Source organism: Auxenochlorella protothecoides (genome assembly GCF_000733215.1).
Source record: "Auxenochlorella protothecoides strain 0710 unplaced genomic scaffold scaffold65, whole genome shotgun sequence".
Taxonomy (NCBI): domain Eukaryota; kingdom Viridiplantae; phylum Chlorophyta; class Trebouxiophyceae; order Chlorellales; family Chlorellaceae; genus Auxenochlorella; species Auxenochlorella protothecoides.
This window is the reverse complement of record NW_011934127.1, coordinates 186683-210663: the sequence shown is the minus strand read 5'-3', so window position 1 is coordinate 210663 and position 23981 is coordinate 186683. Positions and strand designations below refer to the sequence as shown.

General features: G+C 65.5%; 8 protein-coding genes across 8 annotated transcripts; 4 read left to right on the top strand and 4 right to left on the bottom strand.

The window, feature by feature from the left end:
* Positions 1-63: 63 nt before the first annotated feature.
* F751_5584 (Cleavage and polyadenylation specificity factor subunit 2) lies at positions 64-4031 on the top strand (the record flags this gene model as incomplete). The annotated part of the gene is made up of 12 exons (XM_011397439.1): positions 64-232; positions 381-623; positions 810-927; positions 1112-1228; positions 1400-1510; positions 1735-2023; positions 2267-2434; positions 2660-3016; positions 3184-3299; positions 3392-3491; positions 3639-3717; positions 3844-4031. 12 exons carry the CDS (start codon positions 64-66, stop codon positions 4029-4031), a joined length of 2055 nt encoding a protein of 684 aa, XP_011395741.1.
* A 305-nt stretch (positions 4032-4336) lies between these two features.
* Positions 4337-5734, bottom strand: F751_5583 (Protein RKD1; the record flags this gene model as incomplete). Its single annotated transcript, XM_011397438.1, has 3 exons — positions 4337-4930; positions 5240-5459; positions 5658-5734. 3 exons carry the CDS (start codon positions 5732-5734, stop codon positions 4337-4339), a joined length of 891 nt encoding a protein of 296 aa, XP_011395740.1.
* Positions 5735-6486: 752 nt separating this feature from the next.
* Positions 6487-10930, bottom strand: F751_5582 (Putative all-trans-retinol 13,14-reductase; the record flags this gene model as incomplete). Its single annotated transcript, XM_011397437.1, has 10 exons — positions 6487-7202; positions 7492-7688; positions 7838-7871; positions 8620-8665; positions 8833-8916; positions 9150-9308; positions 9523-9671; positions 9949-10143; positions 10282-10564; positions 10670-10930. The coding sequence occupies 10 exons, from the start codon at positions 10928-10930 to the stop codon at positions 6487-6489; spliced, it is 2124 nt and encodes a 707-aa protein (XP_011395739.1).
* A 625-nt stretch (positions 10931-11555) lies between these two features.
* Positions 11556-14723, top strand: F751_5581 (hypothetical protein; the record flags this gene model as incomplete). The annotated part of the gene is made up of 6 exons (XM_011397436.1): positions 11556-11668; positions 11811-12042; positions 12160-12284; positions 12502-12641; positions 12909-13150; positions 14247-14723. The coding sequence occupies 6 exons, from the start codon at positions 11556-11558 to the stop codon at positions 14721-14723; spliced, it is 1329 nt and encodes a 442-aa protein (XP_011395738.1).
* A 402-nt stretch (positions 14724-15125) lies between these two features.
* Positions 15126-16235, top strand: F751_5580 (Ribulose bisphosphate carboxylase small chain 7, chloroplastic; the record flags this gene model as incomplete). The annotated part of the gene is made up of 4 exons (XM_011397435.1): positions 15126-15139; positions 15255-15435; positions 15549-15571; positions 15842-16235. 4 exons carry the CDS (start codon positions 15126-15128, stop codon positions 16233-16235), a joined length of 612 nt encoding a protein of 203 aa, XP_011395737.1.
* A 372-nt stretch (positions 16236-16607) lies between these two features.
* On the bottom strand, positions 16608-17422 carry F751_5579 (Thioredoxin-like 2, chloroplastic; the record flags this gene model as incomplete). Its single annotated transcript, XM_011397434.1, has 3 exons — positions 16608-16743; positions 16942-17120; positions 17258-17422. 3 exons carry the CDS (start codon positions 17420-17422, stop codon positions 16608-16610), a joined length of 480 nt encoding a protein of 159 aa, XP_011395736.1.
* Positions 17423-18131: 709 nt separating this feature from the next.
* On the bottom strand, positions 18132-20894 carry F751_5578 (Sodium-coupled neutral amino acid transporter 3; the record flags this gene model as incomplete). Its single annotated transcript, XM_011397433.1, has 5 exons — positions 18132-18640; positions 18822-18946; positions 19279-19742; positions 20123-20513; positions 20791-20894. The coding sequence occupies 5 exons, from the start codon at positions 20892-20894 to the stop codon at positions 18132-18134; spliced, it is 1593 nt and encodes a 530-aa protein (XP_011395735.1).
* Positions 20895-21601: 707 nt separating this feature from the next.
* Positions 21602-23434, top strand: F751_5577 (Histone-lysine N-methyltransferase ASHH2; the record flags this gene model as incomplete). Its single annotated transcript, XM_011397432.1, has 5 exons — positions 21602-21652; positions 21831-22058; positions 22315-22584; positions 22826-22987; positions 23210-23434. The coding sequence occupies 5 exons, from the start codon at positions 21602-21604 to the stop codon at positions 23432-23434; spliced, it is 936 nt and encodes a 311-aa protein (XP_011395734.1).
* Between the last annotated feature and the right edge of the window lie 547 nt (positions 23435-23981).

Below are 23981 nucleotides of genomic sequence, written 5' to 3'. Positions count from 1 at the left end.
GCCGAGCGTTAGCCTGCTACGGACTTGGCTATGCCGCTCACAATGCACAGCTGAGGGGGTGCGATGCAGCGCATCTCCCTTCAGCCCTGCTTCACAGCATGTGGCGAGACCCCCCTCGCCCACATCCTGCGACTAGGCGACGTGACATTGCTGCTGGATGCGGGCTGGACCACGGAGTACCTGGAGGAGGACCTTGCTGAGCTGAGGTCAGCCCTGCCCAGCATCGATGCTGGTCAGTTGAAGGAGTGGATGGGAGCGAAACATTTGGCGCAACACCTATGCGTTGCTGTGTACCCCACCCATGAACACCCTGGCAGTCTGCAATGGATTCTTAAGGTCGCCTCTTCCCTACCCCTGCCCACCACACTCCCTGCCCGCAGTCCTTGTCAGCCACGCTGATGTGGCGCACCTGGGTGCGCTCCCTGCCCTGCTGGGCCAGGGTGACCGGACTCTGCCCGTGTACATCACTGGGGCCGCCCACAAGATGGGGCAGATGGAGCTGTACGAGGAGTGCCTGGTCCGGTCCGGCTGCTCGGAGTTCACGGCGTTCTCGCTGGACCACATCGACGCGGCATTCGATGGGATGACAACGCTGAACTACCTCCAGCACTGCTCCTTTGTCGGTGAGCAGTGTGGGAAGAGCTGATGTGGCGGGGGAGTGAGCAGGCTCGGTGGGTGCTTGTGTGAGCATGGTTGTTCCTCGCATGGAATGATGGCAGGGAAGCCTGCACAAACCTTGCACATTATGCCATATTCTTCAAGGGATCCATCGCACCATGGGCTTACAATTAAATGCATCTGCATCGCAGTCAGGGACACTCCGGTGAGGATCGTGGCACACCCGGCCGGCCACCGGCTGGGCGGCGCCATCTGGCACATCCAGTGGAGCAACGAGGACATCGTGTATGCGGTGGGCTTCAACCACAGGTGATGGCATGCTTGGTCCATGAATTATGGATCAACAATGGTTGTAGAACCTCTCCCCTCGCCGTGCCGAGCAAAGCATCGCCTGCCAGTCCTTACCGCCCTCTGGCCCCACTGCTCAATGTTCGGCTGGTATTCAAACTCTCAAGCGCCCACTCCGACACAATACATCCTCCTCCTGTCTCAGGAAGGAACGGCACCTGGCGGGGGCGCAGCTGCCGGGCATTGTCTCCCGCCCCGCCCTGCTCATCGTGGACGGGGCAAACGCTGCGGTGACGGCGGCTCCTAGCGCGACCCAGAATGCGTGCGTGGACGCATGGAGGAGGCGGGGGGGGGGGGGGCGCGTGGAATGAATAGACCGGGGTGAATCCAAGGGAGGGCAATCCTGGCAAAGCACTCAAGCTCCCCAGTCTGGCAGGCTTAGCTGGCTGCTCACGCGTAGACCCACGCTTCTCTGCTGCCCACCCTTTTCCAGCGACTTTTTGGAAGCTGTCGTGGCCACACTGCGCTCAGAAGGCAATGTCCTCATCCCCGTGGACGCCGCCGGCCGAGTCCTTGAACTGCTCCTGCTCCTGGAACACCACTGGTGAGGGTGATGCGGGGGTTGCGGGGGGATGGTGCCGGGGATTTTGGGATGCGGAGTCCTGGGTGCCCTTGCTCTGGAATTCCAAACTCAAGGCAGGCTTTGCCACACACCCTAATCCCCGGCAGCCCCCCCCCGGCGCGCTCTCCTGCCCATCACAACCAATCCTCAATACAGATCCACCGCCTCACCCCTCGGCCCCTGACCCCCTCACTCCTGTTCTCCAGGGCCCAGCACCACCTGCCCTATTCCCTTGCCTGGCTGAGCTCCATGGGCGCCAGCACCCTGGAATTTGCCAAGACGCAGACGGAGTGGATGAGCGAGTCGCTGTGCTGGCACGGCGGCCGGCTGCAGGACAATCCATACCTCCTGCGCCATGTGCGGCCCTGCGCCGACGCCGCCGCACTGGCGCGCATGGGCCCCGGGCCCAAAGCGGTGCTGGCCAGCCTGGGGGACCTGGGTGCGGGGGGCGCGCGCGAGCTGCTGGCCGCCTGGGGCGCCGCCGAGCGCAGCACGGTCGTCCTGCCCTGGGTCGCGGCGGGCCGGCGCTCGCTGGCGCGCGCGCTGGCGCGTGCGGGGCGCGGCGAGCTCGTGCGCCTGGTGCTCGGCCGCCGGGTGCCACTGGAGGGCGAGGAGCTGGCGGCCGCGCTGGCCGCGGCGGCCGGGGAGGCGGGCGAGGATGTGGTCGAAGATGCGACGCTGGCCGAGGCGTTGCCTGAGGCCAATGAAGGGTTTGAGGCGCCCGACGCTGCGGCCCAGGCGTTGGAGTTGGCCGCTGACTTCACGGCCGAGCAGCAGCCCCAGCGGGCCAACACGGGGACCATCGGCGTGGCGGGGGCGCCCGAGCAGGCGCAGCAGCGGACCGAGGGCGCGGGGGCCCTTGCCGCGCGGCATGCGTGCCTGGTGGACGGATTCGCGGTGCCGGAGGTGGGGCCGAAGGGGGTTGGCAGGTGGAGGCTCCCTGGATGAGGAGCTGTTCGGGACTCGGGGGCCCTGCAAGTGATCAGGCAGGTCCGTTGCAGCCATGGAGGGCAGGGCAGGGCACATCTCTGTGCCCCGGCAGGCTCCAACGTCCGCCAGCCTCTGCTGCATCCACTCGCCCACAGATCAAGCAGTCATCCCTTGCTTCACACGCTCGTGTGCTCCTTGCAGGGCTGCTGCTCACCCATGTTCCCCTTTCCGGAGAAGCCAGAGGCACGAGACGCGTATGGCACCATCGACACCTCCGTGGTCTTTGAGGAGGACGTGGCCTCGGGGCCGGGAACCTGGGACCCCGGTGCGGGGGTCGCCCCCGCCGCCGCGGACGCCGGCGCCGAGGGGGCCGCCCCCGGCCCGCCCCCGCCCACCAAGGTCGTGGAGGAGGACGCCTCCTTCAACCTCAGGGCCCTGGTCCTGGCCTTTGACTACGAAGGCCTGGTGGACGGGCGCTCCCTGCGCACCATCGTCGGCCAGGTGGCGCCCCGCCACTGCGCCCTGCTGGGCCGGGCCCAGACCGAGAGCGGGCGGCAGGTGGGGTGCGGCTGTGTGCCTTTCATATTCCTCCGGGGGCAGGTGCATTGGAAGGAGCTTGGAAACAGCTGGCTGGTCAGTTTACTGCAGGGGAGCAAGGCGCATGGCTGTTTTTCCCTGGCAGTCTGGCTGCTTGTGACCCATGCCCCTCTTTCTCGACCCCGCAGGCCCTGGAGACGCTGAAACGGCAGATGGTGGACGACTTGGCGCCCCTACACGGCAAAATACATGGGCCCCTGAGCCCCGGGGAGAACCTGGACATCCCCTGTGCGCCCAGCGTCCGGTGAGTGGCGTGCAGGGCCAGGGATGCTCCCGCTGGATACCCTTTCTGCCCTTCCTTGTGCCGCCCCACAGCCAGTGACCCGCCTCGTGCAGGGTGGAGATGGAGGGGCGCCTGGTGGCTTCCCTGGAAACGCACGCCGTTAGCGGGTGCAAGCTGGCATGGCTGCGGGCGCGCCGGAGTGCCGCCGACCCGGTGAGTTAACGAGGGCTGCTGATGAGAATATAACCCTGATGGGAGGGTCTTTGCTGGCATAGTCTTCTCGGGTGTGGTGCTGTAGGCCAGAGGCGCTGATGGGGCAGCGCCAGGCTCCCACTCCTTGCCAACCCACCACACGAGCAGGGGTTGCTGGAGCCTGCGGAGGACGAGGCACAGCATGCGACACTTGGAGGTGTATTCATCGGCGATGTAAAGCTGTCAGGTGTGGCGCTGTGGCTGCCATTCCGACCCCAAGCGACTGCATCGATTGAATTGCCTGGCCAGATTGCATAGCAACAACCCCCTTCATACCACTTGCCTGACCGCAACCGCTCCACCCCTTTTGCAGAGGTGCGCAAGGCGCTGCTGAAAGCTTCCATCCCGGCCGAATTCTCCGGCGGCGCGCTGTACTGCGAGGGGCCCCTGGTCATCAGGCGGTCGGAGGGGGAGGGCGCGGGGCTGAGCCTGGAGGGCCCCCTGTCCGAGCAGTACCACCGCGTGCAGCAGGTCATATATGCGCAGTACCACGTCTGCTGACACGGTCGGGAGAGCAGGTACCTGTGGCTATTGGCCTGTGCAAAACCTCCTCCACCTGATGTTGCACGGTGCAAGTGAGTGGGGGCACCTGCGGCGCCACAGCAATGCTGCAGGGGTCGAGACATCGTGGCAAGAGTAGGCACAAGACAGTAGCCTATGGGGTTGCTGCATAGCATCAAGATTCGCGATTTGGGGGAAGTGATACAAGGCAGGGCGGGTGGGATGGTTCCGCGCTGTGCATCAATTGAGGTGGTGGGCAGTACAGGTCCCTGCCTCGTAAGCTGCGAGTCAACTCTCAGAGGATGTCAGGAGGATGCGGTCTGAGCGTACACATCCTCCAGATCCTCACGGGCCTCGTCGGGCACAGGTGCAAACTCCAGGCCGCTGGTCCACGTCAGCGAGCACCACAGGTCGGGTGCTGATGGGGAAGGAAGGGCGGCAGGGAGCAGCTGACACACCGGTGTCCCTGCCACCCCTTGGCCGGCGTGCGGACAAGCGTCGGCAGAGGGAGGCTCCGGACGCGGCCCAGGCCCCGACTCCGCCACTCCCTCCTGCGTGACCTCGCCGGCGGGTCCAAGCCTGCGCAGGGCCCTCTCCCTGGCGTTGGGGGGGGTGCATGGCGACTGCGCCGAGTCCTCGAACGCCTGGTACCCCGTGCACGGGGCCTGGCCTACCGGCAGATGCCCAGCAGGCAGCGCGGCACCCAGGTCCTCGTCGAGGCAGTGCTCGGAGCTGGAGCAGGCGGCGGCGCCGTCGCCGCTCCTCCGCTTCTGGCCGTGCCTCCGCTTGTATGCCGCCTGGCGCAGCACCTTGAACTCCTCGGTCAGGGGCTCGGTGGGGTTGTGGAAGTGGTGGTCGACCAGCCGGTCCAGACGCCAGAGAATCGCAGGCCAGATGTCCTGCGGTTGGGTTGGGGAAGATACTCGTATCATCATGTGCTGCCCATGCCAGCAGGCAAGGGCTTAATGAGAGCACTTTCTTCTGGTGCAAAATGTCCAACAGCAATGCCAGTAGATGTTCATCCTCCCAGTACTACGCAATGAGTGGCTTCATAGCCCCGCATCTCGCCCTGACGAACTGACTACTCATTTGGCATACCTGACATCACCCGGCATCAACGCAACCCTTGGGTGGCGCTTCCTGACGTGGCGCAGCCTGAATCCCGTGCCCTCACGAACCTCAGCTACCCAGCTTGTCATGTGACTCACCGGGTGCACAGAGTCTGGCTCCTTCTGGATGGCGTACAGCAGGCTCCGGACCGACTTGATCTTGCGGTATGGCCAGCCCCGCATGCCCAGCTCCCTACAGGCTGACTTGAAGCGGGTGTTACCCACATTCAGGGCGGCTGCTGCACGCTCCTGGCTGAGGTGTGCCACACGCTTGAGGTCTTCCAGAGTCACCTGGCGCTCCCCGCTGCCCCGATGGGTCCTGCGGGGGGAGGGGGGTCGGGTGGGTGGGGCAGGGGTTTGCAGGGATCAGGCCAGGCGGCTGAGCCAGGATCGACCTCGACCCCTCGCCGAAATTTGAGCCCGCTGGTGCATGCGGCGGGCCGCTCGCCGGCATGCGAACCCCTTACGACCTGCCAGAACGCCTCAGCATTGGCTGAGGAGGGCAGACCGTGCGCACCTGATGGAAACCATAGGGACGGCGTCTTCCGCGCCCTCGGAAGAGCAAGTGCTGTGTGTGGTAAGCTTGGCAGACATGGCGATGCAGGGCAGCGCCCCGAGCAGCGCAAAACTCAAAGATTATCTCGGAGTGTTCGGACCCCCTCCTCCGGAAGTACGGAGGAAGGGAGACGAGTGGTCACAAATGATGCTTGCGCAGACATGCCGGCCTTGCAGCGAGCCTGAGGCCCCTCAGGCAATCTGTTGCACGTTTTACGAACCAACAGAACATGCAGCAGTGATTATTGGATTGGTCGCAGCCCCATGTGGACCTAGCGAGGGTTCAACATCGCATCAGGTCAGAGCTGTCTGGAGCATCTCTTTGAGCGGGCTCGGAGGCAGTCCGCGCAGCCGGAGGGGGGGGGTCACGTCGTCGTCGACAGCGTTCAATTCATAATTGAATGCTAGATGGTGCCCTGCATGCGCGCTGGAACCCTCCTGTGGTTGGAAGGGCTTCTTGAGCCTGAGTCGCCACTTAAACCTGGATTTCGAGTTCGTACAACTGGCTCACCCATGGCGGCGCTTGCTTCCTTGCAGGGATAATTTTGTAGGGTTTAGGTGGATCACCTGATTTCTGTATGGCATGGAAAACACGGTGGCCCCCGATGGTCATTTTACATTTGAAACTGCACTCCATGAATTCGAATTTCCGTCCGGTCCGGAGCTGACGTGCGAGCACTGACGCGGAGATAGGGCCCACAAGGAGTACGGGCTGCCGGGGGTTCCGAATCCAGAGCGTCGGCCCTCGCCCCTGCCATGTCTATCATGAGGTGGTCGAGCAAGCGGACACCTCAACCCTCCATCACGATGAGAGCCTCATCGGTCAGTGGTGTTGTCCGACACGTGAGAATCGTGTTGCCTGGGTCCGCCACCACCCCATCCTCCATGTCCAGCACTGCCCCGCACTGGAGCCGGACCGCACATCGCCTGCAGTTCCCGCTGCGACAGGCAGACGGGATGGGGAGCGCGGCATCCTCGGCCGCCCCCAGGATCGTCTGTCCCGCAGCCACCTGGAGGGCGGTCTCCACCCCTGGCCCTCGCTGCACTCGGATGCTGCGCGCCGCGGCCTGCAGTCCTCTCCCGGCAAAATCGAATCCGGATCCCTCTGCAAGGCTGGAGAACGCCTCCTTGGCGATGCTGGTCGCGGGGACGCCCTGGTCCAGCAGGACCCGCTCCACCAGCTCCAGCCAGCCAGTGGGGCCACACAGGTAGTAGCTCCAGGCCTGGCACGTTGAAGGCTGCCCCGTTTTCATGCCCCCGACCTGCCCACTCGTCCTCTGCAGAAAGCCAGCCACGTCCACGGGGCTCAATCGCCCGCTGGTGGCCGAGTAGTGGGTGTGCTCGTGCAGGAAAGCGCCGCCAGTCAGCCCGCCGGCGGCCTGCAGTGCCGCAGTGCGGCATCCAAACACCTCTTCCTCTGCGTCACGGTGGCAACCCAGCAGCGCAACGGCCTGGCCGAGCTGCAGCGCCGTTTCCAGCATGGGCAGCAGGGGGGCGAGCCCGCTGCCTGCTCCCATGAATATGTGCACGGGGGTTGATGCAGCGTTGATCCTGCCGTGTAGGGTGTTTTGGGGCGGGTCAGATCGGAGCTGTCTGTGTGGCGGCATGTGCACACTCTGTGGCGCCCATGCTGGCAACAAGAACCCTTCTAGCAGACTCTCAGACGTCAGCATGATGCAACTTCCCTTGTGGCCCATGAACCTCCCGCCCCTGACTGGAACGAGGACCACGCCACCCCATGCACCTGTCTCTAGAGGTTCCACTGGGTGGCATTACCGCGGGCTCCGAACTCCGACCTAGGGGCTTGCATGCTGCAGCACCCCTCAGTAAAAAGTCGCCCTGTGGCGCCAGGCCATGCACGGTTGACCCCGGCTGCAGGGTGTCCAGGAGCCAGGGGGAAGCCACCCCCCCGGCGACGCGCTTGATGGTGACCGACAGCTTTGGCAGGGCGAGGGGGAGGGAGGAGATTGAGTAGGACCTCCTCACCTCCACTCTGTCTTTTTGTGAATGGGAGGCGGGTCCGTCTGAGTTTGAGCCATGCATGGGGCCTGGGCGGCAGTCGCTTATGTTCAGGAGCAGTGGTGCAGGACTTACATTGAGATTGACCCCTCGAACAACTGAGCACCCCTCCTCTACTCGCACCTGTCGATCGCCATGAGCAGGGTGATGTACTGGCCTGGTAGGAAAGTAGGGAAGGGGCAGCCTGCAGGGGTCTCAAATGTCAGCGTCGCCGCGCTCCGACCCTCCGCCTCTTTTGATACCAGTCTAAGGGGGATCGCATCTGCTGGCCAAACTGGCAGGCCCCACCCTGAGAATATGAAATTGGGGCTGAGTTGGGTGGCCCCTCAATATGAAGAATAAGGCATTGCCTACACGTCATGCCACACCCTCTGGATGCGTGCATGGCCTTTGGCAGCCTCTTCTCCCGTCAGCGGTCCCTCACCTGGCTGACGCATGCAGCGACGCATGGCGAGCAGGGCAGCCAGGCACCCCAGGCGCGGATGTAAGATGAGGCCTGCGGCCATCACCCCACCCGCCATGGCACCAGCCAGACCAAAGACATTGGCGTCGCAGCCTTGCGATGCGATGGTAATGGAGGGTGACGAAAGCGATGGACTGCATGGCTAAGGTTCTCATGTCCGAGGCAGAGGGCGATGGATCCAGGCAAGCTCTTGGGGTCGATGCATGGGCTCACATGTAGATGGTGGGCACTGACCCATAGTGGCACAACACAATGGACCCCAACCCATCTGTAAGTGGCCGAGGATTCAAGGCACACGCGGCTTCGCATCCCCTGTACTTGACACACTGACGCATCAACGACCACACACCGGCAAGCCACAGGTTCTCCACAGACGTCCGAGGCTGAAGAGCCGCTTCGGCCTCCAATCTCTGCCCGGTCGGAGGGACGCCATACATGGTACCGCCTGGCCAGCCGCAGAAAGAGTTCCAGGTGACGGGCGTCCCAACCTGGCAGGTATGCGCCAGGGTGGAAGGGTGGAATGGCTGATCTCTGGTGCTGCACTGGCCTGATGTGCTGGGGAACATGGTACTGGGAGCACATCGACCCTATAAGGCAATAATTGAGAGGTGAGTGGACTGTCACGCAACTCTGCCCATTCCCCTTCTAGACCCACCTCCGAGAAGATGACGTGGTCCTTGAGCCCAGGTACAAACTGGTCCACAAAGTCCAGGGCATCCGCCACGATGTTCTTCTTGACCTGGTAGAATGTGGTTGGTGAGGACCAGGTAAAGGTTGTGCATTCCAGCTACCACGTTCGTCAACTCCCAGGTCTAGGGGCCGCACAAGCATTCATGAAGCATTCATACTTTGTGTACGATCAGCCAAACTACACTGCAAACATCCAAAATTATCAAGCGCTCAGGAAGACCTCATTGGCGAGTTCCCAAACCATCACCTGCACCTGTGATACTCTTTCCCAGGACTGCCCACCTGCACATAATCCTGCCTTCCATCTGCATCATTCCGCTCCTCCCACCCCATGAAGTACGCGGGATCCGTGAACAGGCACACCTCCAGGCTGTGCGCATGGCCGGCATATCTTTCCTTGAGCGCGGAGCAGCTGAGGAAGGCGTAAGTGACCTCGCGAACCTGAGCCAGTGGTTCGTGGGAGAAAAGTGTGCAGAGCCAGTTGATGGTGCCAAGAACAGTTGATTTGACAGGGACACGCCAGACTTCTGCACTTTCGCCAGCAAGGGGCTCCTCTATACCTGCCATGCGAGCACGCCGGCTTGGATTCCCGTCTTCCCCTTCCAAACACTTCCTCACCCAGCCAGTGCTCCCTCATTCATTTCCGCGCACACACCTTGGGATCATAAAGCCGGGCCTGCGAATGGCGGTAGTCTGCAGAGATCCAGCGGTTTTCGCCGTGCATGCCGTACAGCTCCCGCGGTGAGGCGTCCAGACCCAGCCAGATCGAGATCACGGCATGCCCGGCATGCTGGAGCCTGGTGTCTGCCAAGCAATCGTGCAGTGGGTGTGGCAGCAGGGTCCTGAAGGTATTGTATGCCCCGACCGCTGGGGAGGGTGCGGGAGTGGGGCAATGTTAAGGCGGCAGACGCTGTCAGCTCGTGAGGATGGTTGGATGAACACGTGTGGATAAGCTGCTGGACCAGAGGCATTAAAAGCGCTGTTTCCAAGGACTGTGTTGACCTGCGACTGCCCTCAGTAAATCGCCTCGAACAACCCCCCCCCAGTCTTTCCCACATGTCCAGCACGCGGCAGCGCACACCTGAGATGATGTGCCGGCCCCGGTACACGCCCTCCTTTCCTCCCCGCACCGCCCGGACACCCACGGCCCTCCCTGCCTCGTCCAGGACGATCTGTGTGACCCTGGTGGAGAGCAGGATCTCCCCACCCTTGGCTCTGATGAGGGCCAGTGCGCCCTTGGCCAGGGCTCGAGACCCCAGGCGCGGGTAGTATGTGCCTGTTCAGCATGGACAGGGGTTGAGTGAGTGGAGAAATTGTGCTGACCAGTCAGGAGCATGTCAGGCATGACCAAGCCGAAGCCGGTGCAGAGCCAAGAGAACCAGCCGTGTGGCCCCCTCCGATGCGACTTGCGCACCCTCAAAGTTGTTGCCCGCCACCAGGGCATGCTGCATGAAGGTCACCAAGTCGGGCCTGATCCCATAGTCGCCCCACAGCGCGCACAGCACGCCAATCAGCCGCCTGTCTCTGAAGGCGCCGTCCATGTACTGCTGGCAGGTCTGCTGGGCAAAGGCGCGCCGCCTGGGAGCCGTACACGTCGCCAGGATGCTGCTGAAGGGCCGGCCCATGCTCCTCGACAGGAAGTAGAAGCGGTACCAGCTGTACACCCGCTTGATGTCGCGAAAGTAACGCCGAATGGCCTGTGTGGTGGCAGGCAGAGGGTGTGGTGACCCTGGTGTACCCCCTTGCCGGCTGCCGGCCCTGCCTGTGGCAAGGAGGGACTCCATGCCGCTCTGCATGCCCACCGGCCTCCTCGCCTTCTGCTCAGCGGGGAAGGATTCGATGAGGCGCTCCATCCAGCGTTTGGCGCCAGTGGGCTGCGAGAACTGGGCGCCATCCGACTTGAAGCAGAACATGTCAAAGGTGTCGGGGAGGGGGTCCCAGACGACGCCCCCAGTCACAAAGTCCATGAATTCGCGCATGGCATCCCCCTCCCCCATCTGGCCCACGTAGTGGGTGCCGCAGGTGAACCAGTGGCCTCCGGGGCGTCGAAACTGATGGGTCATGCCTGGAAAGCAGCGGCAATGGGGACGAAGGCTGGTGGGCCTGGCGGAGGACAGGCACTCCTAATGCCCTCCACCCTCAACAAGGCCCCCCATCCCGAGCCAGAAACCCACCGCCAGGTATCCAGTGCTGTTCCAGGATCAGGCAACGCATGCCAGCGAGCTGGGCGAGGGTCGACGCCGCGCCCAGCCCTCCCAGGCCCGACCCGATGATGATGGCATCCCAGGGCTTCTCCTGGGGCTGGGGGCAGCTCGCAGCAGTCACAGCGACGGCAGCACCCCCTGCAAACTTCATTATGGTCTCATGGAGGTATTTCTGGAATGCTGGGTCGGTGTCCGACCCCTACGGAATGCTATTGCGAGTATTCGACCGTTCGTCTATGCACAGATCGCCGGCAAAGCACTCGCAGCACGACTTCGAAAACCTTTCCCACCGGGCCATCGATCTCGCACCCGCTGTAACAGGAGCAGGGATGGTCTAGGGATCAAGGATAGCATACGTCAATTTCAAACTGAAAGTCGAACTTGTGTCACAGCATCTGGCCTGGATCGGTCGGGCCCGTTCGCCGAGGTCTGGACCTGCGACACTCGAAAGCATGCACGCGGTTTGCTACAGCTTCCAATAGGAATGTCGATCCTCGATTCGTTCAGCGAGGCCTGTGTGCGACAGGAAGCCTGCTCGGATGGCCGCTCCCTGCCGTGGCTCCGAGGCCTGCTGTCCTACAGCAGGACTGGCAAGCTGTGAGTTGTGGCTCCATGTGCTGTCTCCCACGCATTGTATCCCGTTGAGTGCCTGGGGGACCTTTCCCCTGCAGTACAGAAGGCCGAAGACCTGGCCTCATCAGCATGCAGCATCACAGGCCCCAAGCTCCCCGTGCTGCAGGGTCGCCGCGGCACAGGATGGGGGACTCCTGCTGGGCGACGTGAGGGAGGAGCTGGCGGTCCAGGCGGGCCAGGCCCACCGCGACCCCGCCGGCCCCCACGCTGCCGTGCACCTGCACCCCCACCCGGCCCTGGGCGTGGATGTGCAGCACCTCTCCTGCAGCCCCTGCGGGACGCTGGCCGCGGTGGCGGGCACCTCCCGCGAGACCCCGGAGCTGAGCGAGCTGTGGGCCGTCAGCCTGCACGCCCCCGCCGCCCCCCGCGCTGGCTCGGCGACGCCCCCGCCGGCCTCCGCGGTGGCCGTCGACCGGGGTCTGTTCGCCGCGCGCCCGGGCCTCCGCGTGCTGCAGCTCGCCTGGCACCCGCTCGGCGACGGGCACCTGGCGGTGCTCACGTCGGACGCCGCCTGGCGCCTCTACTGCCTGGACGAGCCGAGCGTGCCGGAGCAGACTCTGGAGCTCAGCCTGGGCAGCAGGTGTGCTTCGAGCGCTGAGTGGACAGGGGATCAGGCAAGGGCCTGTGTACTGGCGCGCCCCTGCATGGCTGGGCCGCTGTGGCGGCTGCCGCCACAGCGCTGGCAGACAGCCACACCCCTCTCCCAACATGGCATCAATCAGTGCACGCACTTTGCCTGCCTGCAGCCGATTCCTGGATCTCAACCCCATTCATTCGCTCCCTCCTTCCCATGCCAGGCATGCTCTGGGGCTAGGAGGTTCGGCGGAGCGCCCGACAGCCTTTGCGTTTGGCCCTGCAGAGGCCTGGGACAGGTTTGCGCTCTACTTCCTCTCCAACCGCAGCAACATCTTCCGCGTCTGCCCCGTGGTGCCATTCGGTGGGTGCGGTGCTCCATCTGAATGTGGTGCCGATGTGTGGGTGCAGGTGCCGCCTGGGTGGTGACCCGGGGTTGCGGTGCCGCTCCTGTCCTGGGTTTCGAGTCTCAGGCCGTGTCCCGATTTCACCCGAGTGTTTTGATGAGTGTTTTGCTGGGGCTGGGGTTGACCAGTGCCCCTGCTGCATCAGGCACGTGCGGCCATGGGTGTGTTGCCCCAGCCTGCATCACCGCAAGGTCACCATTCCCCCCGTGCCGGCAACCCACCAGGTTGTCGGGTGCCCTCCGCCAGCCTGGCGGCCCTGGGGGAGGACCTCGGCGAGGCTGACGAGGCCACGCACTCCTGGCTGCAGCGTGCCTTTGCTGCGGGGACCCGGTCCGGGGTCGCAATGGCGCAGCGCCACGCCCTGGGCGCCCACGTGCCGGTCCTGGTGGGGCCGCTGAGGGTCGCGACCCCGGGGGAGGGCCCCCTGCCGGCCGGGTTCGCCGGCCTCTGGGGCGATTCCGGCGCCGTGGCCGAGGACCTGCTGCTCGCCAGGTTTGCGCCGGGGTGCAGCGCAATCTGCGTTGCCGCCGCGAGCGGCGGGGTCGCGGCGGGCGTGCTCGCCAGCCCCGCGCGCCCCGCCTGGCAGGAGGGCCGGCCCCAGTGCCTGGCGGGCCCCGGCGGCCGTCTGGACGCGGTGCGGTCGCAGCTGGGGCCTGGGACTGCGGACCCCGGCCAGGGGCCGGGCCTGCTGGTGCTGGACCTGGTGCGCCTGCATGCCGACGGGCCCCAGTCACACGATTCGCGCGAAGAGGGGGAGCCCGCCGGGCGGAGCGTGCGCCTGCTGGGCGACCCCGCCGCCCGAGAACGCGTCCACGTGCTGCTACGCGGCGGCGGCTGCTTCGCGCTGGACCTGGCCTGGCTGCCGCGCCTGGCGGCGGACGCGGGTGGCGAGGCTGGGGCGGCGCCGGGCGAGGCGCTGCCCGCGCTGGGCGTGCGGCGCCTGGCCGGGGCCGGCGCGGGCGGCACCGCCGACGCTTGCGTCGTGGGCGACGCGCTGGTGGGGACGGGCCTGGTGCTGGTGGGGTGCGATGGAGGGGCCCGTCTGCTGAGGACGGGGGGCGAGGGGGAGTCGGGGCGGGGCGGGGGAGGTGGCGAGGCTGGCGATGGCAGCCTGGCCCCGCAGCCTGGCGCCGGGAGGGCCGGCGTCGACGGCCCCGCCTGCCAGCCCGACGCCCAGTCTCCGCTGGAGGAGGTGATTGGGGGCCCACGAGCGGCGAAGCTGCCCCTGCCAATCGGCGACGCAGCGGCGCCCGAGGCGTGCCAGCGGGGCCTGGCGGCCGCGGCGGCCGCGCTGCGCGCCGGCGGGGGCCACGTGGAATTTGCGCACCAGGCCCACCACGATATCATGCAGGCACGGGGTGGTGTGGGAGGAGACAAGGGGGGTGGGACACGCCTCCGGCGCCGGCGGGCGCGGGGCCTGCCCGGTTGGACCGATCGCCCGCCGCTGCTGCCGGGGGGAAGCACCGAGCGCGCAGTCGTTCGGTGTTCCCTGACGAGATGTCCGTTCGCACACCTGCATGACCGCGCCAACCTTCCATGGGCCCGCCCCCCCTCCCAAATAGGCGCTGGCGGCGCTGCCGGGCGAGGCGGAAGCCCAGTGGGAGAGGGTGGGAGCGTTGCGCGAGGCGCTGGCGGGCTGCGAGGCGCGCGCCGCGGCGCTGACTCAGCGCGCGGATGCCGCGCTGCGCCTGCAGGACGTGCTGAACGAGCGCTGCGCGCTGCTGGCGGCGCTGCACTGGCGCGCGGGCGCGTGCGGGTCGCGCGCCGACGCCGCCTTCGAACGGCACGCGCTGCCGCGGCTGGAGGCGGGGGCGGCGGGGGCGCGGAGGGAGGCCGACGCGCTGGCGGCGCGCGGGGCGGCGTTGGCTCGGCGCGGCGTCGGCACCAGCCAGGCCGCGCTGGCGGTCACCCCGCCCCTCATCGGCCACTACCAGCTGCGGCGGCTGCGGGAGGGGCTGGCGCGGCAGGAGGCGGGCCTCTCCGGCATGCTGGCCGGGCTGGGGGCGCTGGAGCGGGCGCTGGCGCAGGCCGGCGCCTGAGGTGGGGAGTGGAAGGGGGGTGGGAGGTGGGGGACCTCAGACCCACGCGGCTCCGCACCGAGCCTTCTTGGCCCCAGTCGCCGGTGTGCTGCTGGCTGTAAGAGTGTGCATGAGCACGGTCACAGGCAGGAGATCTAAAGAGGGTGACTGCACGCGAAGTGCCCCACCTGGTGGAGCAGGTGCCCTGGCTCCAGGGAAAACGTGATCATTCCGGGTGAGAAGCACCTGCTCCGGAAGGGTGGCGTTCCCGGATCCAGGGCCCCGCCGGCCCCCGAAAGACTCCGGCTTTGGGAAGATGTGGTGTCAGCGACACGTTTGGGTGGCCAAAGCGATGGCTCGACCGCCCAGGATCGCAGCACCTCGTTTCGGGCGGGGTGGCTGGAACCCACCACGAAACCGTTCATGCACTTTCCGGGGTCGGATGGAGCCGCCCCCTTATCAAACAGCATCCGCATGCCCCCCGATGAGCCGACGCCACCAGTACATTAGCCGTGCGCACCCCCCCCCTCGCCCTTATCCCGGACTCCCCAGCCCTTTTGCACCTCCGCCCTCCCCCCTCCCACGACTGGCCACCCTCTCCATCTACGCCTCTGCGGCCGTGTGCCTGCCCGTGGGCCGCACTGCCAGCACCACCCGCAGCCAGCCTCGCGTGGTCTCCAGGCGCGCTCCTTTTGTCAGCAATGGCAACATCAAGCGCACCACCGCCATGCTGGTGCGTCATGCGGGGTAGAGGCCGCGATGCCCTCATCCGGGGCCACCCCAATCCATTCCCATCTCGTTTGCTCATGCCCATGCTGACGCCCACCCCGCCCCCTCCCGACGCAGGTGTGGACCCCCACCAACAACAAGTGAGTCGATCATTGAAACTCGTGGAGCACTTGCGGCGTTGCCGTCGTTGGGGCATGGGAGGGTCTCGGTCTCGACCTAGGCGGGCCGTTGCGGATATGGTTTGGCAGTACTCGGACATGGCGTCGCGCACCATGCGCGGTTGCCCCGGGCTCCTCCCACCCTATGCTTTATCCACACACATGATCCTCATGGCCTGCCCCCCGTGCGCTCATCGCCTCGAACCTGTACCGGCGCTCATGACTTCACCCCCCCTCCGTGCCCCGGAACAGGATGTTCGAGACCTTCTCGTTCCTGCCCCCCCTGTCCGACGACCAGATCTCCCGCCAGGTCGACTACATCATCTCCAACAAGTGGATCCCCTGCCTGGAATTCATCGACGACCCTTTCCCGTACGTGGCGCAGGAGAACACCATCCGCATGGGTGCCGTGGCCTCCAACTACTACGATAACCGCTACTGGACCATGTGGAAGCTGCCCATGTTCGGGTGCAACGACGGCAGCCAGGTGCTGACCGAGGTGGGCAACTGCCGCAAGGCCTTCCCCGATGCGTACATTCGTCTGGTCGCCTTCGACAACGTCCGCCAGGTGCAGATTGGCGGGTTCCTTGTCCACAGGCCCCCCTCCGCCAACGACTTCCAGCCCACCGACAAGCGCTCCGTGTGAGGAGGCTCGGGCCCCACGCCCTCTGGGGTCCGCCGCTCAATGAGCCGCCGCCCTGGGGCAACCGCTGCCGGTCTGGACCCTGAATTCTTTGGGCATGCAGCCCCATGGACTTGTAAGCACCATCCCACCTGGCCTTCAGACTGTTATTTTGCCGAGTTGATGACGTTAATAATCGGGTGTGAATGTCCGGGTCAGTTACAGCAGGGCAGCAGTCCAGGGTAAGGGCAGACCTCGGCGTGGCTAGGCTGGTGACTGGGTGAGGAGGCACAGGGCTGTTCAGCGAGGTTACAGGCACACCAGTGGGATGGAGTAGTCCCAACCGTCAAGTGCTTCTTGTCAGCAGACACACGAGTGTGCACACCGTCGCCACTGCTAGCCAACAGAGCGCAGCGTGTTTGCCTCGGTGTCTTCGGACTCCTCGGGCGTGGGCCTCACGTCCGGGAACTCCTCCAGACCGGGGGAGGATCCAAGGAAGCAGCGGGGAGTGTTGTGCACCCGAATTGCGTCCCTGTGCGACGCATTGTGAGCAAAGGATTCAGCATCCGAGGCCCTGTACTCTTTCATGACGACTATGGTCTCCCACTCCATGACCTGAGCAGGGAGCTATGCATCCCCTTCACCTACGCTGCCGCTCCCTTTTGCGCGCGTCGTCCAAACCTGCTCAGTATCCCAGGTCACACCCCTCGGCCGGGACCCCCAACCGCACCTGAGCCGCTGGACCTTGGAGACGGAGGCAGAGAATGCGTCCACCCGGCCCTCTGCACCACGATACAAGTGGAAGAAAGGGAGCACCTTGACTCCAACTCCCCTGGCCAGCGCCTTGTTCTCATCAAAGTTGATGGCCAGGAAGATGACGTCCTTGTTGGCCTCTGCCAGCAGCACGACCTGGGCTAAGGTGGGGGTCGGCGGCGCTGACTGCATGGCGGCGATCGGCATAGATGAGGCTCCCAAGCCTCCAGGCAGGGGCAACCCATGTCGATAGATCTGGGCCCATCCCAACCACCATCCACTCCTCGGCAGACCTTGGGGAAGAGGGCCTTGCAGGCTGCACACCAGGGCGCGAAGAAGTCCACCACCACCAGCTTCTCCTTGGCCCCCTCCAGCTCGTTCACAAACTGCTGCACGGAGTGGACATGCCGCATGTTTGGGGGGGTGGGCCGCTCGTACCATGCCTCCCGCTTGGCCATAGTGGCCCCGGCTGCTGCGCTGCTCCTCGTCATCCTGCACCGGGGTGGGGGATCAGTGGGCATGAAATCATGAAGAGGGTCGCACAAGATACCACCCGCTTGCGGTCCGTGACGACACACGCACGCACCTTAGGTTCTGAGGCGAAGGGTGGGTGCCAAAGGGTTGCCATGCCCGGCTGGTGCGTTCCAAGGACCTAGTAAGGCTATTTGGGTTGCTACATGCTGACTTTGGGAGCCTGTGCGTGGCAAATGGCGGGCAGGTGCCCGCTGCGGTCCTGGTACACGACGCCATGGAGAGGGGGTCGACACCACCGAGCTCCTGCCTCAGGGCTCCAAGGAGAAGGAGGTTCTCGGGAAGACGACAACCACCAGGACTTTAAAGGACCAGGGAATATCGCTTGTGCATGTGCATTGACGCGAGAGCTTGAATGGTCGTGAGGAGGAGTTCGCGCGTTGGTCCTCCCCCGGATGATCTGAAGGGTAGATGCGGACCACCTGTCCCTGCCCTACGATTTCTTTCCCTACAGACACAAGTCCTGAGGAAGTCTCGAGCGCGCACTGTATGCTGATTGGGTTTCAGTCATGTGCACAGAGACACCAGCAAGAAGATGTTGCAGTCTGCAGCACGGCGGGACGGCTTGTGAGGCTGTGGTGGCCTGCTGGCTAGCAAAAGCTACAGGGCAGCCCCACACTCAATCCCCGCGCCGCCTCAGGACGCCAGGAGCTGCTGGATGGCCAGCACAAGGCCCACGCCGCTGGCGAGGAAGCCGAGGACCAGGACCAGCAGGGGCAGGACGACGTGCTGCGTCATCGCCGCGGCCCTGCGCGCCACGCTGGGCTCCTGCCGCACGCTGTGCACGCTGGGGTACTCCAGCGTGACAGGCCCCGGCTCCAGCCCCGCCAGCTTGTCGTCCAGGTCCGCCCAGTGCGCCAGGCTGGCCGCGTGCTCGGCCGAGGCCAGCCGCGCCGAGCCGGTGGAGGGCGCGGTGCTAGCGGGGGAGCCGGGCCGGCCCCACCCCGCCAGCGACAGCGTGGAGGCGTTGTGCTGGTTCGCGTCGGGCCCGAGGCTGGTGCCCAGCAGCGCGTGCTGCGCGCTGGGTGCCAGGTCAGGCACTGACGCGCAGCGTGCCACCGCCGAGGCGGGGCGGTAGAACAGGCGCAGGTGGAAGGCCACGGGCAGTGCATAGCAGACGACGCACACCGCCGACGCGCCCGTGACTGCGATGGGAGAGTGAGTATGATCGGTCATTCAGGGGGTGAAAGGATAAGTAGTAGGGGAGGCTGGGAGGGTTGGGGACGAGGGCATGCCGTGCAGGTAGCACGGAAACACGATCCCGCCCCAGAGACATCCCCGCTTTCTCTACATTGCAGCAAGCATCCCAGCCGCCAACCAACGCACTCGCAAACATCTTCTCGGCCGCGGTGGGGAAGCACAGCGCCACGCCCAGGGAGGAAAGCACACTCGCAGCGGTCACTTGCATCGTGTGCGCCCTGGAGGTGCGCCGCCCCGGTCCGAGGATCAGCCTGATGATTTTGGAAGGAAAGGGGGGCCACTTGACCATAGCCGCTTGAGGGGGGGCATGCGGTCTTGTAGCCGGTGGAAGGCCATCCTAGCAGCGCATCTAGCCAGCAGCGAGCCGATCAGCTCACGCAGCATGGCTCCTTTCAGGCAGAAAGGGGTTGGGACGGTGCACGCCCCAGCCATGGGGCATGCGCCATGCCTTGCGGGGACAGTGCATCGTCGGGCTCGCACGTGCTGAGCGGTGGGGATGCATCCCGACCATGCCGCACACACCCCAGCATCTCTTCCCCCTCCCACAACCCTCTCTCCCCCGCGCGCTCCCCTCTGCACTCACGCGTCCAGCTGCAGGCGCAGGGTGAGGACGATGGGGACCATGGAGAGGGCGAGGTAGAGCGCCATGCCCGCGTCCAGCGCGCCATCCCACGCCCCGCCCAGCCACTCGTTGACCAGCACGTCGCCGCCGGTGGCGAGGCCGTAGCGCGCGGCGGCAAACACGCCGATGACGGAGTAGATGGCCAGGGCCACGCCCGAGGTGACCAGCTGATTGGCGCGCGCGGTCAGCGCCACGCCGCGCGCGCCCGCCGGCATCTCTGCCAGCATGGGCAGCAGCATGGGGTGGACGTAGAAGGCAAAGGAGAGCACGCCGATCGCCTCGGGCAGGTCGGGGGTGAGCCGGACGTGGAAGAGGTCCAGCTCGCCGGAGCGGACGGCGGGGAAGTCGTCAGCCACGCAGCGGCGGATGATGATGACGGTCAGGACGCCGACGAGTGCCACCCCTGCTGCTGCGGCCTGCTCCAGCTGTGTGGTCATTGGTGTATTGGGGGAGTGAGTATGCTTGAGGAGATGAATGGGGAGAATCGGGAAAGGAAGTTAGGGCTGGATACTGAACAGCTCAGGGCCTGCGAAGGCTGTGGCAGAATGCATGGTCGGAGACTCGAGGGAGGGCCAGGTAAGGCAGTGGAATGGGCAAGGGGCGGACCAGGAGGACGGCGCCCAGGTGATGCAACAGTGCTTGCAGATCGACATGCCCCATCTCCCGCAGCTCACTCTCCCAGAAAGGCACGCCACGCGCAGGCTCGAGGGGCAGAAGCCCTCACTTTCATCCCCCTGGAGCGGCCTCCCTCCTCTCCCCACACACCGCTTCCCTCCTGTCCGGCAGTCCCCCACCCTCCTCACACCTTCCGAATGTGCTTGAGGCAGCTGAGGGGGAGGACCAGGCCCAGGCCCAGCAGGGCCACGATGACCCGGCCCTGGCCGGCCAGCAGCCAGTGGGGCGCGGCAGACCCCGCCAGCTTGCCCACCGCCAGGCGCCCCGTGTCAGCCACCAGCGCAAAGTCGCCGCAGAGCGTGCCGAACAGCAGCAGGACGAGCCAGGACTGGGTGAAGGCGCGCCAGCGCGGGCCCCCCAGCGTCTCGGCCAGTGCCTCGTAGCTGCTGGTCCCGCAGGCGCCCGCCGCACGCACCAGCAGCGTCCCGGTCAGCGAGTTGGCCAGGGAGACCGCCAGCGCGGTGAGCAGGCCCAGCAGCACGCCCGTGCGGCTGAACGCGTATGGGACGGGCAGCACCGAGCTGTGTGTGGAAGGTGGGAGGGGGTAGGGGATGGACGACAGCGCAAGGGCCATGGAAGGATGCGTCAGGACCCGTGAACCCCCTGTCCGCCAGGCTGGGGCCTCGCTGGAGCTGCGGCATCGCCATGCCAAACACTCGGGGCCAGGCCAGGGGCACAACCGAGCTTCACACGCAGGTCCAAGGCAGGAACTCGGGCTGGCCAGGGGATCTCAGAGCCAGGCATGATCAGTCTCCAGGAAACACCTTCCCACTCGCGCACACAGCACTCCGCAGTCACCTTCCCAGGATTGAGAGGGTTAGGGTGATCAAGGCGGAGGTGAAGGCCCTGCTAGAGCTCTCAGCTCTGGGGTGAGGCCAGTGTTCGAGGACGACCTCCGGCATGATGGCTTCCTGCTCCGCGGGTGACCGCCTGGGCCACTGGGCTGGAACCCAGGACGTGGCGGAGCGAGGGGCCGTCCTGAAGCCCAATCTAAGCTATACTGTGGCCTGGCTATGGGAGGCGGACTGCTGGGAGGCCCACACAATGCACTAGGGTGCCCACCAAATGTTATGCATGCCGGCATCCCTGCACACATTTCCGACAGTGCTTGAACTTTCCCGCCAGGACCCCGTGGCAACCTTTTGAGCAAGAGTTCTTTCACGATGTAGCTGGACCTCTAGCCGACATACCGCGATCGCATGATGCATAATGCATCTGCAGGACACAATGCATGGAACTGAGGCCGCTATGGTGGACTGTGTCTGGTTGTTAACCAGAACTCGAAGTTTGTGGTAGCCGCGATGGCGCAGGAACTCGCGAGCCAGCCCACAGAGGCTGGCGATGGGCGCGATCCAGCGCCGATGAAGGATTCTTGGGTGCAGTGCGACAGATGCGAGAAGTGGAGGAGGATCCCTGCCGCTGTGGCCGAGAGACTGGACGAGGAGACACCATGGTGTGCAGTCAGGGAGGGCCGCAGAGCGCATGCTGGGGCGCTGGGAAACGCTTCATGCGCCAATCTAACTCGTCTTTCCGCTTTCCAAATGCAATCACCCCCTCACGCCTTTGCAGGTACTGCGAACTGAACACCGGGAAATTAAACAGTTGTGCCATGCCCCAGGAGCTCTCCGATGCTGAGATTGACGAGAACAACACGCCTGCAGTGAGTGGGGCAGAGAGCTGCTGTGGGCCTAAACAGTGCTTCATGATGTGTCTTGTGTGAGGCAGCTGTCTGGAGTGAGACTGGAATCATTTGCTCGAGCCTCAGCCCACGTCCCGATCTGTAAAGCCCCTCCTCGGCACTTTCTACACACTCCCCGCTGCCTCCCTCATCGCCCCAGGACGCGCAGTCGGCGCTGTCGCCCCGTGCGACCAAGGCCCCGCTGGCCTCCCACCCTCCCGTCTGGCAGCTGATCGCCGAGAAGATCTACACCCACCGTCCCCGGCGGGTGCAGGAGGAGGATGACATCATGATCTGCCAGTGCAAGCACATCTGGCCCTCGGACACCACCAGCATCGGCTGCGGGGAGCACTGCCTGAACCGCATGCTCAACATCGAATGCGTGGCGGTGAGTGGGGAGCTGCCGGCCATGAGTCACGGGGTTGGCCAGGGCGCCGCATGCCTCGTCCCTCACATGCGCATGCAGCGCATGGGAGTCCTGTGGGAGCCACGGCATGGGTGATGGGTGGCGAGATTCCTGGCCGCGGTGCCACACCATGCATGCATGCATGTGCCGGGAGGGGTTTGGCACATGTCACGGACTGGCTCCCCTTGCCGCCCACCCGCCGCTGCCCACCTGTCCACGCCACGACCTTCCCGTCCAGGAGTACTGCCCCTGCGGCGACCGCTGCACCAACCAGCAGTTCACCAAGCGGGAGTATGCCGCGCTGGACGTCCTGCGTGCCGGGGCCAAGGGCTTCGGCCTCTTCACGCGCGACGGCGTGCGCGCCGGCCAGTTCATCGTCGAGTACGTGGGCGAGGTGCTGGAGGAGGACGAGTACCAGCGTCGCAAGGAGTACTACATCGCCTCCAACCAGCGCCACTACTACTTCATGAACATCGGCAACGGGGAGGTCATCGACGCCTGCCGCAGGGTGGGCAAAGTTTCTAGGGGTTTTGGGGGGTGGGTGGGCAGGGCGCCTTGGTCTGAAGAGGCGGCCGAATGGGGGTGTCCAGACCAGTGAGTGTCCTGGTCAGCGAGTTCTGGATCGGGAGCGCCGAGACTCGGAGCTGGGTGCCATGGGGCCTGAGACCCTCTGCCAGTCGTCGCAGTGACATGCTTCATGCAGCGCCCGAACCCCCCCTCCCCCCCCTCCCCCTCCTTCCTACCTACAGGGCGGGCAGGGCCGCTTCATCAACCACTCCTGCGACCCCAACTGCGAGACCCAGAAGTGGCTGGTGGAGGGCGAGCTCTCGATCGGCCTCTTTGCCATCAAGGACGTGCCCCCCGGCGGAGAGCTCACCTTTGACTACAACTTCGAGCGATACGGGGACAAGGTGGGCGGGCAACAGCTGCTGGGTCTGGGATTGTGTCCAGTGACGGGGGAGGAGGCAGGGGGCCATCCCCCGAGCTTGAAGGGGTGTGAGATCCTGGCTGCCAGCCGCTCCTGTTCCGAGACCCCTGTTGCCCTGACGCACACGACCCGCTGGTGTGCCGCCTGTGCACTACGTCGCTCATCCCCAGCACCTCGCTCACCTCACCCCACCCTCTCGTGCCAGCCCATGGCGTGCCTGTGCGGCTCGGCCAACTGCCGCGGCGTGATCGGCGGCACCCAGGAGACCGCCGTCCTGGCCCCGCCGGTGGTGGTCCCCGAGTACGAGGACGACCCCGAGCCCATCATGGTGAGCGGGGTCAAGGCCACGCCCACCCTGGAGCGCCTGCTGGACCGCATCGTGGGCGTGGGCAGCCACGCCGGGCTGACCTCGGGGGAGCGGAGCCTGTGAGTGGAGGAGGGGCCGGAGGGTGTGTTTGTGTGTGTGTGTGTGTGATGAGCAGGTGGTGTGCTCCGGCCTGGACCAAGGGCATGGGCTGTTGCGGGTCGTGCTGGGGCGCCGGGTCCTCACACGGCGGCCCAAGCCTCGTCTGGGCCACAGGAGTGGCCTCGTGCTTCTCACCGGTGCAGGGCTCCGACCCACCGAGCGCTGGCCGGCCCCCTCACCCCCATGCAGTCTCAAGCAGCTGGCGCAGCAGCGGGGCATCACCCTGGAGTCGAGCTCCGAGGACGAGGAGGAGGGCGAGGAGGTGGCGAGGCAGCACAGGGAGGTGCAGGAGCCGCCCTCGCCGCCCGCGCGCCCCGCGCCCCCCGCGCCCTCGGACAAGGAGAGCGACGTGTCAGGTGTGTTGCCCTGCATGCGCACCCCGGCGGGGCCCGATCTTCATCTGGGTCCCCGTGGATGCCTCGCCTGCCAGGCCGTCATGCGCTCACCGGCTCGCGCCATGCCCCCTCCCCCGCAGCGAGCTCGGAGGCGAGGGTGGACGGCGCGTCGTCGC